The sequence below is a fragment of the Helobdella robusta genome (genome assembly GCF_000326865.2).
Source record: "Helobdella robusta unplaced genomic scaffold HELROscaffold_6, whole genome shotgun sequence".
Classification (NCBI taxonomy): Eukaryota; Metazoa; Annelida; class Clitellata; order Rhynchobdellida; family Glossiphoniidae; genus Helobdella; species Helobdella robusta.
Genome location: NW_008705330.1, coordinates 2,062,682 through 2,079,149, shown reverse-complemented (window position 1 = coordinate 2,079,149; position 16,468 = coordinate 2,062,682). Strand labels below are relative to the sequence as shown.

The following is a 16,468-nucleotide window of genomic DNA, read 5'->3' as shown; positions in this document are numbered from 1 at the left end:
TATATATATATATATATATATATTTATATATATATATATATATATATATATATATATATATATATATATATATATATATATATATATATATATATATATATATATATATATATATATATATATATATATATATATATATATATATATATATATATATATATATATATATATATATATATATATATATATATATATATATATATATATATATATATATATATATATATATATATATATATATATATATATATATATATATATATATATATATATATATATATATATATATATATCATTGTATGTTTTTTATGGTAATAAATAAAAGATGTTCCCATTATTAACTCGACAAACATACAACCAATCTCAAAAACAACCTGTTGAACAATTTTAATCATTATTCCATTTTAATAAATTCTTTTGAATTATCGCCCATAGGATTTTACAATTCTTTCAATTTGTCTTTGATTAAAATTGATTGGACCGAATATTTTCGCCAAAGTTTAATTAGCAGTGTGATATCATCATCATATGCCATATATTGTGATTGGAACAATGCGTGAATCAATTTTCATAACTATCTTATCATCGCTGTACTTATTTTATTTTAAATAAAGAGCAATGATGACTAACTATGATTATGATTTTATTTAAATTTTATTTTAATTATGACTATTTCTCTATTAATTAATTAATTAATTAATTAATTATTTACTTTACGCATTTGATGAAAAATAAAAGATCTGTTCCCATTATTATTATTATAGGTCGGGTTGGTTGACCATATGAAGAAACTTAACAAGTTAACTCAAATTTCAGCTGCAAATTTTTCAATCGGAAAAGGAATTGATTCTATTAACTGATTCGTTTGTTAGATTAAGAATTGTTCTTTTCCTTAAACATGAAAAATTATTTAATGCAACATTTTGAAAATCAGCCAGAATAATCAAATCTCCATAAGAAGAACAATGTTCCCCCGGAAAAATTATTTTGTTTTATCCTCAGCTTGTCCACCTGTAACATATAGTAAAATTTTTCTACGTTTCGAACAAGAATTTTAACTTCGTTGTTTAGTTTGATAAATTAAACAAAACGCTTATAATAGTATCAGTTAATAATTTTTTAAATTCGTTATTAAAATTTAAAGACTGCTAAAAAATCATTTTCCGGCATTATACTTGGAAAATGTTGATGCAGTTGATCATGTATTTCTTTGTTGGAAAAATTTTGGTGTCGTTAAGATTAATGTTTAATGATGGAGGAATAAGGATTCATTTAAATAAATAATTATATATATATAATTTTATTTAATTATTTTTATTTATTTATATTGGATACATACCTCGATTTTTTTAACTTTCCTTAAGGTTTTCCTTAAATTGAACGTTGAAGTCAGTAAGTAGTATGGTAATTTGAAGTAAAAAAAAATTAAAAAATGAAGTCATTACTTCTGTTGTAATACTAGATAGTTTAAAGCTGTCAAACCAAGTCAAAATTGATGACACCATTATAAAAATTCTTTGAACATTATCTTCCTTGGTGCAAAGATCTTAAATTAATTTTAATGATTGGTTAATTAATTTAATACAAGTGTTTACATATCTTTTTTAATTTATTTGAGCAGCACGTAGATTGTTTAAAAAAAAAGCCCAGTGTCAGAAAATTTTATCCATATATAATCTATAGTTTGGTGAAATGGCAAATACAAAAATGAAAACATTAACAGGAAAACTTTCATGTAAAAACATAAAATATCATGCCGGAACGTTTGGTAAATACCGTTGCATTAGTATAGTAACTAAATTTTCAAGTTAACAATACTGATCCAGTTTACTTCGAAAACCTTCGTATCTAACACCAATTGTGTATTTTTCACTTTCATGGGAATGTAATAAAGTTGTCAGGGCTCAAAAATCTTCCATGTTACATGTTATGTTTGAGACTTAATGTTAGAGGTGCGACAGTTAAATTACTCGATAATATACACTTCTTCACTGTTTATTGATTAACTGTCTTGTTTGCGAATTTCAAAATTATCGTTATTATAAAATGCAGAGGTATTTAATTCAAAAGTATTGTATTCAATTTAAATTAAAAAGTTATTGGTATGAATAAGTAACACGGTTCTGGACTGTGTTTGGGACTAGTGTAGGCAAGCTAATGAAAGATATCTTTTACAGATGGAAGACGCTACAGTTATACAAAATTATCTTATTAAAACATAGAATTATAAAAACAAAGATGATAAAAACCAATTGAAATTAATTATATAGCGCAATTTATAAAACAAAATTTCGACCATTGCGCGGATATAACATAACCTCAACCTTGTCTGATAGACTCGAAACTTGAACTATCACTTATCACAAAATATCTTTTGCTGAACGATTTTGTTTTCTTGTTTTTTTGGAAGTTTCAACATGTTTGGTTCGATGTCCGGAATGAATATTATTTGCATCAGCATTCACGTCACCCTCATTGACATCGTTAATCATTAAATTACTTTATAAATTACTTAAATTAAATTACTTCGTCCTGGGTATGACATAAAACTGCATCCATGCTGCCTTGCGTGCTTTTGAGTGAAAGGCTAGGCCCACTGCTTATAACTGGTGGTTGTCGTCAGGATGGGTGTCCGGATGTAAAAACTTTTCCCCAAATTATTCCTATGCCATCACAAAGAAAAACAAGGACTCCTAGTCCCCAGCAGGCCTTAAGTGGTCAAGGGGTGCCAAGAATCCCTGGGAAGTATGCAATAGCGGAGGGATGTTGCAGAAAAATTCAGAATGGCCCCTCTATGGTACTTAGACTTGGAACGCTCAATGTTGGATCACTGACTGGCCGCAAGATGGAAATCGCAGAAATGCTCGAGCGTAGAAGGATTGACATCTGCTGCCTTCAGGAAACCCGATGGAAATCGAATGGTGTCTGTCATGTCAACTCAGACAAAGAAAAATATAAACTATTCTGGAATGGTCAAAAGACGGCCAAAAATGGTGTTGGAATTTTTGTCAGAGAACCGCTAGCCCAAAAAATACTGGATATTAAAAGGATTAATTCACGTCTCATGTGGATCAAGCTTCGCATAGAAAAGCAAACAATGATTACTTTTTTCTGTATACGCACCACAGACAGGCGAATCAGAAGAGATGAAAAATGACTTCTGGACTGCATTCTCTGACACCATCTCAACAATACCAAAATCTGAAACAATCCAGATTGAAGGCGATCTCAATGGCCACGTTGGAGAGAAAACAGATGGTTTTGACAACGTACATGGCGGTTTTGGCTATGGAAAACGGAATGAAGATGGCAACCGCATCCTTGAGTTTGCTGAAAGTCACGGGTTTTGTTTACTGAACACATATTTTAGAAAGAGGTTGGAACATCTCATAACATACAAAAGTGGATTATCAGCCACGCAAATTGATTTCTTCGCTGTCGAGCAACAACACCGAAGGCTATTCAAAAACGTCAAAGTTATACCTGGCGAATCATGTGTCGCCCAACATAGACTTCTTGTGGCAGACCTGGTTGTCGAACTGTCAAAACATAAGTCTAAACAAATGCCTAAGAGAATCAAAACGTGAAAGCTGAAAAGCAATATTCATCGAGAAAAATTTCAACAGATCGTCGCAACACAGTTAGACCACCAATCGCAAGCCAGTACAGATTGAAGTAGAAACAAAACCGTTTTGATGAACGCTGCAACTACAGTTTGTGGAAAAACTGGTACAAAACGTCAGCATGAACGTGACACTTGGTGGTGGAAAGCTCATATGGAAAGGTTGATGAATGAAGAGAATGAGCGGGATGGAGATGTGGAATCCGCGGTCACACACGGACCTATAGAGAAGGTGACGATGGAGGAAGTAGAGAAAACAGTTAGAGAAATGAAACTAGGTAAGGCGACAGGGGTTTCGGAAGTGGCGGCAGAACATATAAAAGCGAGTGGGGTGATAGCAATTGAAGTTATGATGAGAATTGCTAACAGTATGTTTGATGATGAAGGTATACCTGAGGATTGGCGACACAGTGTGTTGGTGCCGTTGTATAAGAGCAAAGGAGATGTGAGAGATTGTGGGTCATATAGGGGTGTGAAATTGCTAGAGCACGGAAATTGAGAGGAGGTTGAAAAATATGGTGACAGTTAATGAAATGCAGTGTGGGTTTATGCCTGGTAGGGGAACGGTGGATGCGTTGTTCATGGTGAGAATGTTGCAGGAGAATTATAGAAAGAAGAAACGAAGATTGTACATGTGTTTTTGTGGATCTAGATAAGGCTTTTGATCGAGGTCATTGAATGGGCGTTGAGGAAGAAAGGAGTGAATGAGAGACTTGTTAAAGCTGTGATGCACCTGTATGAAGGGGCAAAGACAAAGGTGAGGGTTGGAAGGGGGATGTCGGACGCTTTTAGTATTAAGGTAGGAGTGCATCAAGGATCAGTGTTATCACCGTTTCTGTTTGCAATTGTGATGGATGTTGTGTGTGGAAACATAATGGAGGGGTTGTTATTTGAGATTTTGTATGCAGATAATTTAGTCTTGATGGTTGATAACATGGTAGAATTGCAGTTAAAATTTGACAGATGGAAAAGTGTTATTGAAAAGAAAGGGTTAAAAGTTAATATTGGTAAGACGAAGGTAATGGTGAGTGGGGAAGGTGGGGAGCAAGTGATAAGTAAAATAGATCCCTGTGGGGTATGTGACAGGAGAGTGAAGGCTAACTCGGTATTGTGTATAGGATGTCAGAAATGGGTGCATAAGAGATGTAGTGGTGTGAGGGGGACACGGAAAAAGGTGGAAGGCACGTTCAAATGTAAGAAATGTGTTCATGGTGTGATTAATAGGACGGACGCAAAGACGGGGTTGAGTGGTGGTATTGAAAAAATGGAAAGCTTTGTTTACTTAGGGGATAAGCTGAATCCCCTAGGATGTTTGAGCGCAGTTACGGCTAGAGTTCGTGTAGGATGGATGAAATTTAGGGAACTGGGTGGGGTATTGTGTGGAAAGAAATGGTCAGTGAAGATGAAAGGGAGGGTATATAAAGCATGTGTGAGAGCAGCGATGGTATATGGTGGTGAAACTTGGGTGTTGAGGAGAGAGGAGGAAAGTGTACTGCAGAGGACTGAAAGAGCTATGGTGAGGATGATGTGTGGGGTTAAAGTGAAGGATAGGAGTAGTACAGAGCTGATGTCAATGATGGGACTGAATGAGGACATTGTGACATTGATAAGGAGATCGAGATTGCGATGGTATGGACATGTATTGAGAAGGGATGAAAAGGTCGGGATTAGGCGAGCTTTGGAGTTAGGGGTCCGCGATTGGGATAGAGAGAGCAGGTGGAGAAGGACAGGGTGAAAGCGGGGTTGCGTGATACTGAGGCGAGTGACAGATGTGGATGGCGTCGAGGGGTATTTCGGTTTCATCATAGGTAGCCAAACGGCAACCCCCGATCTCGGGGAAAATGTCGTCTAAACGTGTGTTGTATGTATAAATTCTACTAAATTGTTTGCATTAATCAATTTAAGATTAGTCTTTTCAAATTTTCTTACTAGAATTTCCTGGAAATTGTTCAATTAATTGAAAATTAATCTGATTTTTTATAAATCATCTTCAGTGCAGGTTTGGTTTATATAACCGAGTAATGGAATGAGTCAGTTCTTTGACAAAGTTTATTGTTTGGTGTCGTATTTTTCATCTTTGTTGTTGTTATTCTTTTGTTCTTTATTGTTATTGAAGTTAATATTAAGACGTCGAGTTGGTAATAATGTTATCATTGTTTGTTGGATGTTTATTTGAGGTTTATTGTTATCTATTAGGACAGCTTTGCAATTTTTAGATGTGTTCTGTTGGTGTTTTGATAAATTATTTTTGTGTTGTTTTCAAGAATTTGGCGGGCTATAGGAGTTGCATGTGTTGATTGCAAGTGAGATTTGATGGCTCCTCAATATACCAATATTGTTGACACGCATAATTGTCAATAGGGCATTTAAATTTGTATATTACTTGATTACGCTTTAAAGTAGAATCGTTTTTATGGGTGCAGATTTTCTTTAAGACCAATTGTGATGTCTTACAATATTATTGTAATTTATCCTGAGTTTTATTTTGTTAGCATTATTGATTGGTGTAACATTTCTTTTTATGATTTGTTTGAGGACGACTTAAGATCGCAATACAGAACTGCAAAAAATTTCTAATTACTCCTGTGCACTATTCCTGGTTTGGTGTATCTCATAAATTTGCGCAACCGCAAAAAATTGGTGACCCCGAACGCGATGGCTTGCAAAACTACAATCACAACTACAACAAAAAAAACAACAATGAGGGCTCCACTCCAACTGAACCTATTCAGCACCAAAACTGCTGAAACATATGCAAAACCTGTGGAGGTAATAACAGGGACAAAAGCATTTGCAAAAAATTGTGGTTGGATCAATTGCCATCCACAATACAAATGCAGCTGGAAACCTCAATAGACGATACACTGCAGAAGTTAGCAACTATGGTTGAACAAATACTTCAAATAGCCAATTGCGACAGTTCCACAATCACAACACACAACGCCGTAGCAAAAGCCAGTATTGAAGAGATGACAGCTCAAATAGATAAAACATCAAACGTTCATGCATCATTATATGCATCATTATCAAACATCAACAAACAACAACAAACAAGAGTTACGGCAAACAACAACAAACAGTCGCTAAAACAACTGGCCACTACATCAACATTCAACAAACCATTTCGCCTTTTTTATGTCCCCAATAACATTTTGAAGACAAAGTTTTGGTTGACACGGGAGCCCAGGTAAGCTTTATACCTTCGCGACAACATCCCCTCAACGACTTAAATCCGACTACAGGCTACAAGCCGCAAATGGCACCACCAACGACACATTTGGTCAACGACTCGTAACCATTGACCTTGGTCTAAGACGTAAGTTTCAATGGATTTTTATCATCGCCAACGTCACTCAAACTTTCTGTCACACTTCGATATTAAAGTCGATATGAAGAGAAACAAAATTGCTGACAATGTCTCTACGCTAGAAGTAAGAGATTGTCGAACCATCAATCCACCGAAATGTGTGAATGGACGAAATCATCTACAACATTTCTTGGACATCAACTCAACAGAGAAGACCCCCCTATAACAAAGTGTAAGCAATCATCAATTTCGTTGAACCAACACTGACAAACAACTACGCCGATTCATTGAAATGATCAATTTCTGCTGTCGATTCATTTCTAATTGCTCAACGAATATTGTCGCCTTTCACTGACATTTTAACGGGCAAATCAAAAACACTAAAACTCAACCAATGTTCAAAAACAAAGTTTTAGAGAGGCCAAGCAGACATTAAAAGCAGCAACCAAGTTGTGGTATGTTCAAGAGAAAGGTACTTTTCAACTCTCCACCGACGCTTCAGACAATGCTACCGGAGCTGTATTAGAACAGAAAAATAACGGAATTGCAAAACCCATTGCTTTCTTCTCACAAAAGTTTAATCCAGTTAATCCAGCACAGACCCGCTACAGCCCATCTGGTCGAGAACTGCTGGCATTGTATTTAGCTATCTGTCATTTTCAACATTTTCTCGAAGGTCGACAATTTACAATATTTACTGACCACAAACCATTGACATTTGCCTTACATTCCAATTCAAATCGACTAAGACCAAAAGAGATCAAACACCTTAATTACATCTTACAGTTCACGACATTCGACACGTGAAAGGAAAAGACAAATGATGAGAATGGTGGCTGATGCGTTATCACGCACAGAGGTAACCCCGATAACGTTAAAATCAATAAACCTCAATGAGATGTTAAAAGAATAGATCCATGATGCAACACTCCTCGACAACACAGACTCGCTAAAAATCAGCATAATTCTAGTCAACAACTCCAAAAACAATATCATCGTCGACACCTCATTAGGCACCCCTCGTCTTTTAGTTCCAAAAAGCATGCGAAAACCAGTTTTTCTAAATTTCCACTCTTTGTCACATCCAGGAGCAAAACCAACATCAAAGTTAATTAGAACCAGGTACGTTTTTCCTCACATTAATAAAGACATCCGAAGTTAGTACAGAGAGTGTTTGCAACGTCAACGCAGCAAAGTACATCGACATACTGTTTCACTTCCAGCAGAGTTCTCTCCACCAAGCAGCAGATTTCAACATGTCCACAAACAAAGGCAGAAAGTTTACATTTTTTGCTTTCAAAAGATTCACCCAGTTTCTGAACTTTAGACATATTACACCATCGCACATCCAGCAGCCAAGAGTATGGTGGAACGATTGCTCAGACAACTTAAGGCCTCGCTTATGGCTCACAGTTCAGACAAATGGACTGATGTTTTACCATTGACACTTTTAGGCATTTGTGTAACGGAGAAGGAAAACCTAAAATTGTCACCAGCAGAGCTCGTTTACGCACAACACTCCGCCTTCCCGAAAATTTTCTAAACACACGACCAGATACAACCGATGTACACACATAAGCATCAATACTCAAACGCGAAACCGAAAACAAATACAAATGTGAGTTACATCCCAAAAACAGGTTTTTGTTTGTACGGATGCTCACGCTCTCCACTACAACCTCCTTACGATGGGCCTTACACAGTGGTGGAATGACACCCAGAGAACTTTGTCCTTGACAAAAAGAGACATAGAAACACGGCGGTCATAGACCGTCTCAAACTTGCATACACACCGTCACCATCTATACCGTCACCTATGCCAAAGTCTACAGCGCCGACATTATCTTCTTCAACACTTTCAGCAAAATCAACTTCGTCGTCGAACGATACATCAGAATCTACAAAACAAGGCATTCACACACTCTTCCGATATTGAAAATCACGACGCCGAATTAAAAAGAGCCACTAACCTGCTTGTAAACAATGGATATAAGACTTATTCTATTGAAAAGATTGTTAAAGGCAAATTACCACACAACAATAACCTTCCTAGTACCAACAATCAAGATAACGACATCATCTTGTATTACAGAAATCACATGTCAACTGCATACAAAGTAGATGAAGCTATTCTTAAACATATCATCAATAAAAATGTCATACCAACCAACCCAAATAGTAAAGTTAAACTTCGAATTTATTACAACAACAAAAAGACGTATCACCTAATACTGAACAACAACTGTAATATACCAGAACAGCAACTACACGCATCTTAAAATTGAAGAAGCAGTCCTAATTGACATCAATGAACCAAAAATAAATATACAACAAAAAATGACAACCTCACTTCCAACCCGGCGCTTAATCAACAACGAAAACAAAGAAGTAATAAAAACTAGCATAGTATATAGTAACAAAGAAGAATATGATGCTATCGATGAAGAAAAGGAAACCAACGAAGATTGACCAGCCAATAAAGAAACCAGACACCTAATTTTCATCTAAGTTCACTTTGACAAAGTCAATATTTCCCTATATAAACTTAACCGCACTGATAATGATTCATTCGGAATCGAAATATGGCCTTATATGCAGCATGAATTCGGAAAATAAGTTTATTTTAAATTTTAATAAACTAAACGTTCACCAAAAAACTTTAGTGGGAAAAATCGAAAAAACGCCAAACATTCGATAGAATTTATAGAATATTGTATATATATATATATATTTATATATATATATATTGGTACAACCAACATATAACATAGCATCTTCATAAATATTAATTAAATAAATAGCTTGTTTAAGTTCCTCGTCGTCATTCATTTGTGCTCGTTGTTCTGGGCGATGTGCCGGTGTTATTAAATTAGAAATTTATTAAATTTTTTTCTTATAATTTTTCTGGTTATAATTATATTGTAAATAAATTGCTCTCTAGCATTGCTATTATCTAATTTTAAACATGAGATTAAGACGGCCGATTTAGGTTGCCTTTTCGCGGGTGCGGTGCGGATAATGAGCGGTGCGGTTGCGGTTTGGAAAAATCTTCTCTGCACTATGTATGTGTATGAATGTGTATGAGTGGATAAGAATGTGTAAAAGTGGACATGAATGTGTATGAGTGGATATAAATGTATATAAGTGAGTAAGTACATATAATGAATATTTTATATTTGTTATAATAATAATAAATCGAGCTGCTGATGAGTCCCCGGTAGGGACAAAACACGTGTTCAGCCTATCCAAACGAATACTATTCTTCTATTCGCTCCTGCGCACTATTCCTGGTTTGGTCATACATTCGCGCAACCGCAACAAATCGGTTACCTCGACGTGATCGAAGAAACAAGCAACCGCAACAGTATGTGTGTGTATGAATGTGTACGAGTGGATATGAATGTGTAAGAGTGGACATGAATGTGTATGAGTGGATATGAATGTGTATGAGTGGATATGAATGTGCATGAGTGGATATGAATGTATATAAGTACATATAATGAATTTTTTACGGTAAACTTTTCATAATATGCCAATATAACATGCTAATATTCTAAGTTGCTTTTTTTACTTGAATTGTACATTAAATTTAATTACATGCCAAACGTTTTGCCTTGTAGATAAGATATTCGTTTGTATAGTTATCTTTTATTGGTGGCTGAATATTTATCTAATAGTCTTTGAAATGTAAATGTGCTTTTGTTTGTGTGATGTGTGTGCGCGTGTATGGGTGATCATCATTGACATATTTTATTCAATTTATTTAGTAAAATCAATTTCTGTTCATATTATTATTATTATTATTTTAAACGTATCCTTAAATTTATGTTTTTTCATGTTTTATCATTTCTCTTTCTCACTTTTTGTATTTATTTTCTCACTTATTTGTTTAATTTTGTTTCACTGCCTTGCATGTTGTTACAGTTTCTGCGTCTGTCAGATCCTGATTTTTAAAGAATAATAATAATAAAAAAAAAAAATAAATTTAAAGAACAATTTAATATTTTGTTGCTGTGGAAAGGGCTGCAGAGGCCGTAAGAGTTTAATTATGCATCAACGCTCATGCAAAATGCATAAAACAATTCAACTTTCAGACAACCCAACAAACAACGTCGATGGCACAACACCAGCTCCAGCTGAAGTACCAACATCTCTAGCGTCGCCAACGCCAAATAAAATAGAATCAACTCTTCCAGGCGTCAAATTACCCAAATCGCTAGCTCAATGGCTCGAAGCCAACGCCTTCTTCCAGCTTCATCAACAATCTCTCCCAAACTACGACAACATTGACGAGTTCACCCATGCCTTCCAACAAATGATCTACAATTATTTCGCTAAAAACTACGGGACCATTAAAACTTAAACAACTCTCACTCCAACAATTCAATAAAACAACTGAAAAAAGAACTGAAACAACTTAAGCTATTGGGTCAAAACAACCAGCGTTTTGACAGTCCAATTAGCAAAGCAAATAAAGTAATAAGATCAAGAATAGCATCAACAAAACATCAAAAGATGCACTCCAAACGAATGACATCACAACTCAGCTCAAAAAACGATTTTGGCCTACATGTAAAAAAATATTCAAACAAACAACAAATCTGAAGCCACTTTTTAACGTCATCGAATGTAAATATTTCAATTTAATTCCCAACGATCCGCACCAAAAAAAAACATCAGCTACCCAACTGGGTTCAAAAATTACAACAACCCTCATCACCCTGCAACACCAGCCTTCCTTCTTATCACGAAATCTCGACAATAATCCGCAAATACAAGTCAAAATCTTCTCCATGTCCGTTTGACCGAATTTCTATAATCCCATTCAAGAAATGCCCAATATTATGCACAATTCTCCACAAACTGCTAGTTAAATGCTAGGTATCCTGCAGAATCCCAACTTGTTGGAGAAAGGGCTTCACAATTTTCATCTACAAAAAGGGCGACGCTCATGATCCATCAAATTTCAGACCCATAACTTTGCAACCTACATTATACTAAATATTTTCATCTTTCATCAACAACAAAATTTATAACTTTTTGGAAAAGAACGCATTAATCAACACAAACGTTGAGAAGGGGTTCTACCCTAAAATTGATGGACTGACAGAGCACAATCAACTTCTCACCCACCTTCCCAACGATGCAAGGAAACACCAAAGAACAATAATTGTTTCCCTACTAGACCTTCAAACGCATTCGGTGAGGTCAGTCACAGTCTCATCACATCCACTCTGGACTATCATCATATTTCATTTCACATAAGCAGCCTAATTAAAGATATATACACTAAATATTCAATAACTGTATCCGGAGCCGACCAACTAACATTCCCCATTCTAGTCAATCGAGGAGTGCTCCAAGGAGATCCCGTGTCGTCACTGCTCTTTAACCTCTGCTTCAATCCTTTAATGAAAGTAGTTGAGAAAGCTTAATTCCAACAATGTGGATACATTTGGGGTCCCACAGCTAATTTGAAAACAAGAGCATGGTTGCAATTCTCAGACGATACGGCGATTGTTGCTAACAGCACAGAAAGTGCACAAAAATTAATTAACTTGAATCAATGCAGCACAGACTAGAAAAAGCAGCAAAGACTATGAAAAAATGCGTGCACACTATCCAGAGGCAGCAGCACAGGCCGTGAAAACAATTTATGGCAAAATTTTGTTTTTTGATTAGTGAGGCTACTTTAAAATATGTTCCTATGAAAATATGTGGTAGCTGTGTTGTTAAGCATGTCAACTTTAAACTGAGGCGACTTATCAAGCTTAAGCACTACTATTGGAAAAGAATCTATAAATATGGAGACGTTGACTTATTGCAAAGTTTCAGGTCTACGAGAGATAAAGTTCGAGCAGAATGTAAACAGCTGGACAGAGATAACCAGAATTTTATTGCCAGAAACTATCACAACAACCCAAAACTGTTCTGGAAACAGGTGAAGAAGAAAATAACAACAGTGGGCAGGGTTGAAACACTCAGAGTACAGAACACAGATCTCACGGGTGATGATGAAAAAGCCCAAGCTTTGGCAAAGTTCTTTTCATCGGTTTATAAACTTGACAATGAGGTTAATTATAATGACTCTTTATATCCATTGGTTCCGGCTGCCGGAATGGATGAATTGCAATTCAATGATGACGTAGTGTCTAAAAAGATTTCTTTATTGGATAAGAACAAATTTGCAGGGCCTGATAATATTCATCCACGGATATTGTTGGAAAGTAAAACAGTTGTTGTTTCTGCAGTTAGGCAAATTTTTCAATGTTCACTAGATACCGGTATGATTCCAGCAGATTGGAAGGCTAGCATAGTAATACCAATACACAAAAAAGGAAGTAAAAGTTTGGTTAGTAACTACAGGCCTATTTTTCTTACTTCTGTGTGTTGTAAAATGATGGAATCAATTATTAAGGACCATGTTTTGAATTATTTTCTGACGAATAATTTATTTCACCGAAATCAATATGGGTTGTTGCCCGGACGATCGACGACTCTTCAGTTGCTGACATTTTTGGATAAATTTACAATGGGTGTTGATTGTGATGAGGAAGTACACGTCATATATACTGATCTCGAGAAGGCTTTTGATAGGATATCTCACAATTGTTTGTTACTGAAACTAAAGAAATATGGATTCGATAACAAAATTCTTGTTTGGATAAGTGAATATCTTAAGAAGAGAAACTTCAGGGTGCGAGTGGGTGATGCATTGTCTTCAAAGTTTGATGCTACTAGTGGAGTTCCCCAAGGTAGTATCCTGGGACCTCTACTGTTTACAATTTATATTAATGATCTCCCTTCAGCATGTGATAATATATATATCTTTTTGCGGATGATGCAAAGATGTTTAAAATTATCAAATGTCCAGATGACTTGAAGTCCATGCAACTAAATGTGATCAATATGCAAAATTGGCTAAATGTCTGGCGTATGATTCCAAATGTAGATAAATGTTGCGTATTGAAGTTCGGAAATAAATATAATAATATTTATGAAATGTGGGATTCTGCCCAGGTCAAACAAGTGATCCAAGTAGTCAAAGTAATAAAAGACTTAGGTGTGTTTGTTGATGATATTATCACTTTTAGAGATCATATATATAGTAAAGTTAAGTTAGCCAACACTATGTTGGGCATCATAAACAGGCATTTTAGACTTATTGATAAAGAAGCTTACCTATGTTTCTACAAAGGCTTGGTCATACCACATCTAGAGTATGCGGTACAGGTTTGGTGCCCACATCACATAAACCTAATACAAATGATTGAAAAAGTTCAAAGAAGAGCTACTAGATCTATCCGTTTTTGTTATGGTTTAGAGTATATTGATAGATTAAAAAAATTGAACTTGCATTCTTTGAAATATCGAAGAACTAGAGCGGACCTGATTTTTTTATATAAAATGTTGGTGGCCAATCCAGATACTGATCATTCGTTCATGTTGCTCAATAATGATGGGAGAACTAGAGGGCATCATATGAAGTTGTCAACAGGTTTATCTCACAAGGATGTTAGAAAATATTTTTTTTGTAACAGAGTAGTCGCGGACTGGAATAGACTCCCGCAATCTGTTGTTGACTCTCCAAATACAAGTGTTTTTAAATCTCGTTTGGATTTGTTTTGGGGTGATGCTAAATTTCAATATAGGTGATACTTTTAAACTGACGGTTCAATTGGATGTGTGTGTTGATAAGTAGGAATGGTTTGAGATTTTTAATCTATTAGTATGATTGAATAAGAATTTTTCATGGATGGACGGGAGTGGATTAATAAGAGAATTACTTATGCAACATTTATAATACTCATTATTATGAGGCTAATGTAATAATTATCATATGGTAAAAATATGAGCATAAATATAGGTAAAAATATGTATTTGTTTTATTTTTTATCAGTAATGACTGGGAATATGTATGATTGACTTGGATTGATTATTTCATTACCCATTTTATGGTTGAATGCATGCGCGTATTTCATTTATAAATTTTTTGGCTAATTATATTTTATATTGACTTCATAACTTTCTTATTATTATTATTGTTTTTCATATGATTGTTTGGTTTTTTTTTATTGATTGGTAAATAGTTAATGAAATTTCTAGGTTCTAATATAATTATCTGATATAATAATTAATGATTCATGAGTAGGTGGGTATATGAGTTGGTATATGGGTAGGGGAGGTTAAGGAAATTAGATGGATGCATGAATGTTTGTTTATTTTTTCTATTGCATGGGAAATGTGTAGTTAATTTTATGCTATTCAGGTGTAGGATGGGATTAATGGGGTTAGATGGATAAAGTATTTTATTATATCTTGGTTTATAAGTTTGCATTTATGGTGACACTCAAGACACTGTTAGTGTTAATTTATTGTTTTTGGAAATTATTTTCAATCTGCCATGGTATAATGCATTATCTTCGTGGTTATACTTGTGAAGCAATTGTACGAATGTATCGTGGTATGCATGTATAATACCATGTATTTATTTTTCTTGTAAATTCGGTAATGGGCAATAGCCCGTGCTTTGTTCAAATAAATAAATAAATAAATAAATGCGTGCACACTATCCAGAGGCCGTGAAAACAATACGTGCACACTACGCGTTCGCACGGTAAACAAAATGTTATTGGTGAAAACTACTGAACTGGTACTTTTAAACCCAAGCGTTATAAATGGATATCAAGCTATAAGCACGTAAGCTATGGACATTAATATTATTGAGGCAACAAAAATTATTTATGACCAAAAAGAAAACAACTAAAATGAAAAATTTTCCACTGTAACAAAGTTTAGAAATAAATTTAAACGAAATTAGACTTCCTTTAATGTTTGTCAACAAAATATCTGAAAAATAACTAAAAAAACTGATGAAAGACCCGGAAAATGCAAAAAATCACCAGAGAATGACAAACAACCAACACCAGAATCAAAAAACACTACTAATATATATATATATATATATATATATATATATATATATATATTTCATTAAACGCGATGCTTATATTATTGTTATTTAATTTTCTATTAAGATTTTCTATTTTTCTTATTAGTTTTTTATAATTATAATTTAAATTAAAAATTAGAACACCAATATTCATTATATAATTATTTATTAAGCGACGTTTCGAATTTTATAATTCATCTTCAGGCAATTTAATATTAATTCAAATAAAACATAACAATAAACTGTCAGATGACGTAATAAGAGTTGAGCGCGAAAGAAACGTAACGATTAAAGTTAAATAACGTAAGTAGTTAAATTAAGTATAATAAACAATTATTTTGTTATATAACATAATAAAATATATTATATGTGTAATATTATGTTAATAATAATAATAATAAATTAAACATTTCGTGATGAAGGTAAAATAAAATTGGAATAAATTTGTTTGTTCAAATTAGGTTTATAAATATTAATAAATAGGGATTCTAAAATTTGTAGTCTGTTAAAATTAGTGTCTTTCATTAATATTTTAGTATTATCTTCTAATATTTTGCGGGATAATTGCTGGTTGTGGCAGTCATGG

General features: G+C 34.3%; 2 protein-coding genes across 2 annotated transcripts; both read left to right on the top strand.

The window, feature by feature from the left end:
- Positions 1–9,947: 9,947 nt before the first annotated feature.
- Positions 9,948–11,292, top strand: HELRODRAFT_164146 (hypothetical protein; the record flags this gene model as incomplete). The annotated part of the gene is made up of 3 exons (XM_009029166.1): positions 9,948–9,991; positions 10,151–10,293; positions 11,024–11,292. The coding sequence occupies 3 exons, from the start codon at positions 9,948–9,950 to the stop codon at positions 11,290–11,292; spliced, it is 456 nt and encodes a 151-aa protein (XP_009027414.1).
- A 2,459-nt stretch (positions 11,293–13,751) lies between these two features.
- HELRODRAFT_145946 (hypothetical protein) lies at positions 13,752–14,174 on the top strand (the record flags this gene model as incomplete). Its single annotated transcript, XM_009029165.1, has 1 exon — positions 13,752–14,174. A coding segment is annotated over one exon (423 nt), but the record flags the coding sequence as incomplete, so codon positions are not given.
- Positions 14,175–16,468: the final 2,294 nt, after the last annotated feature.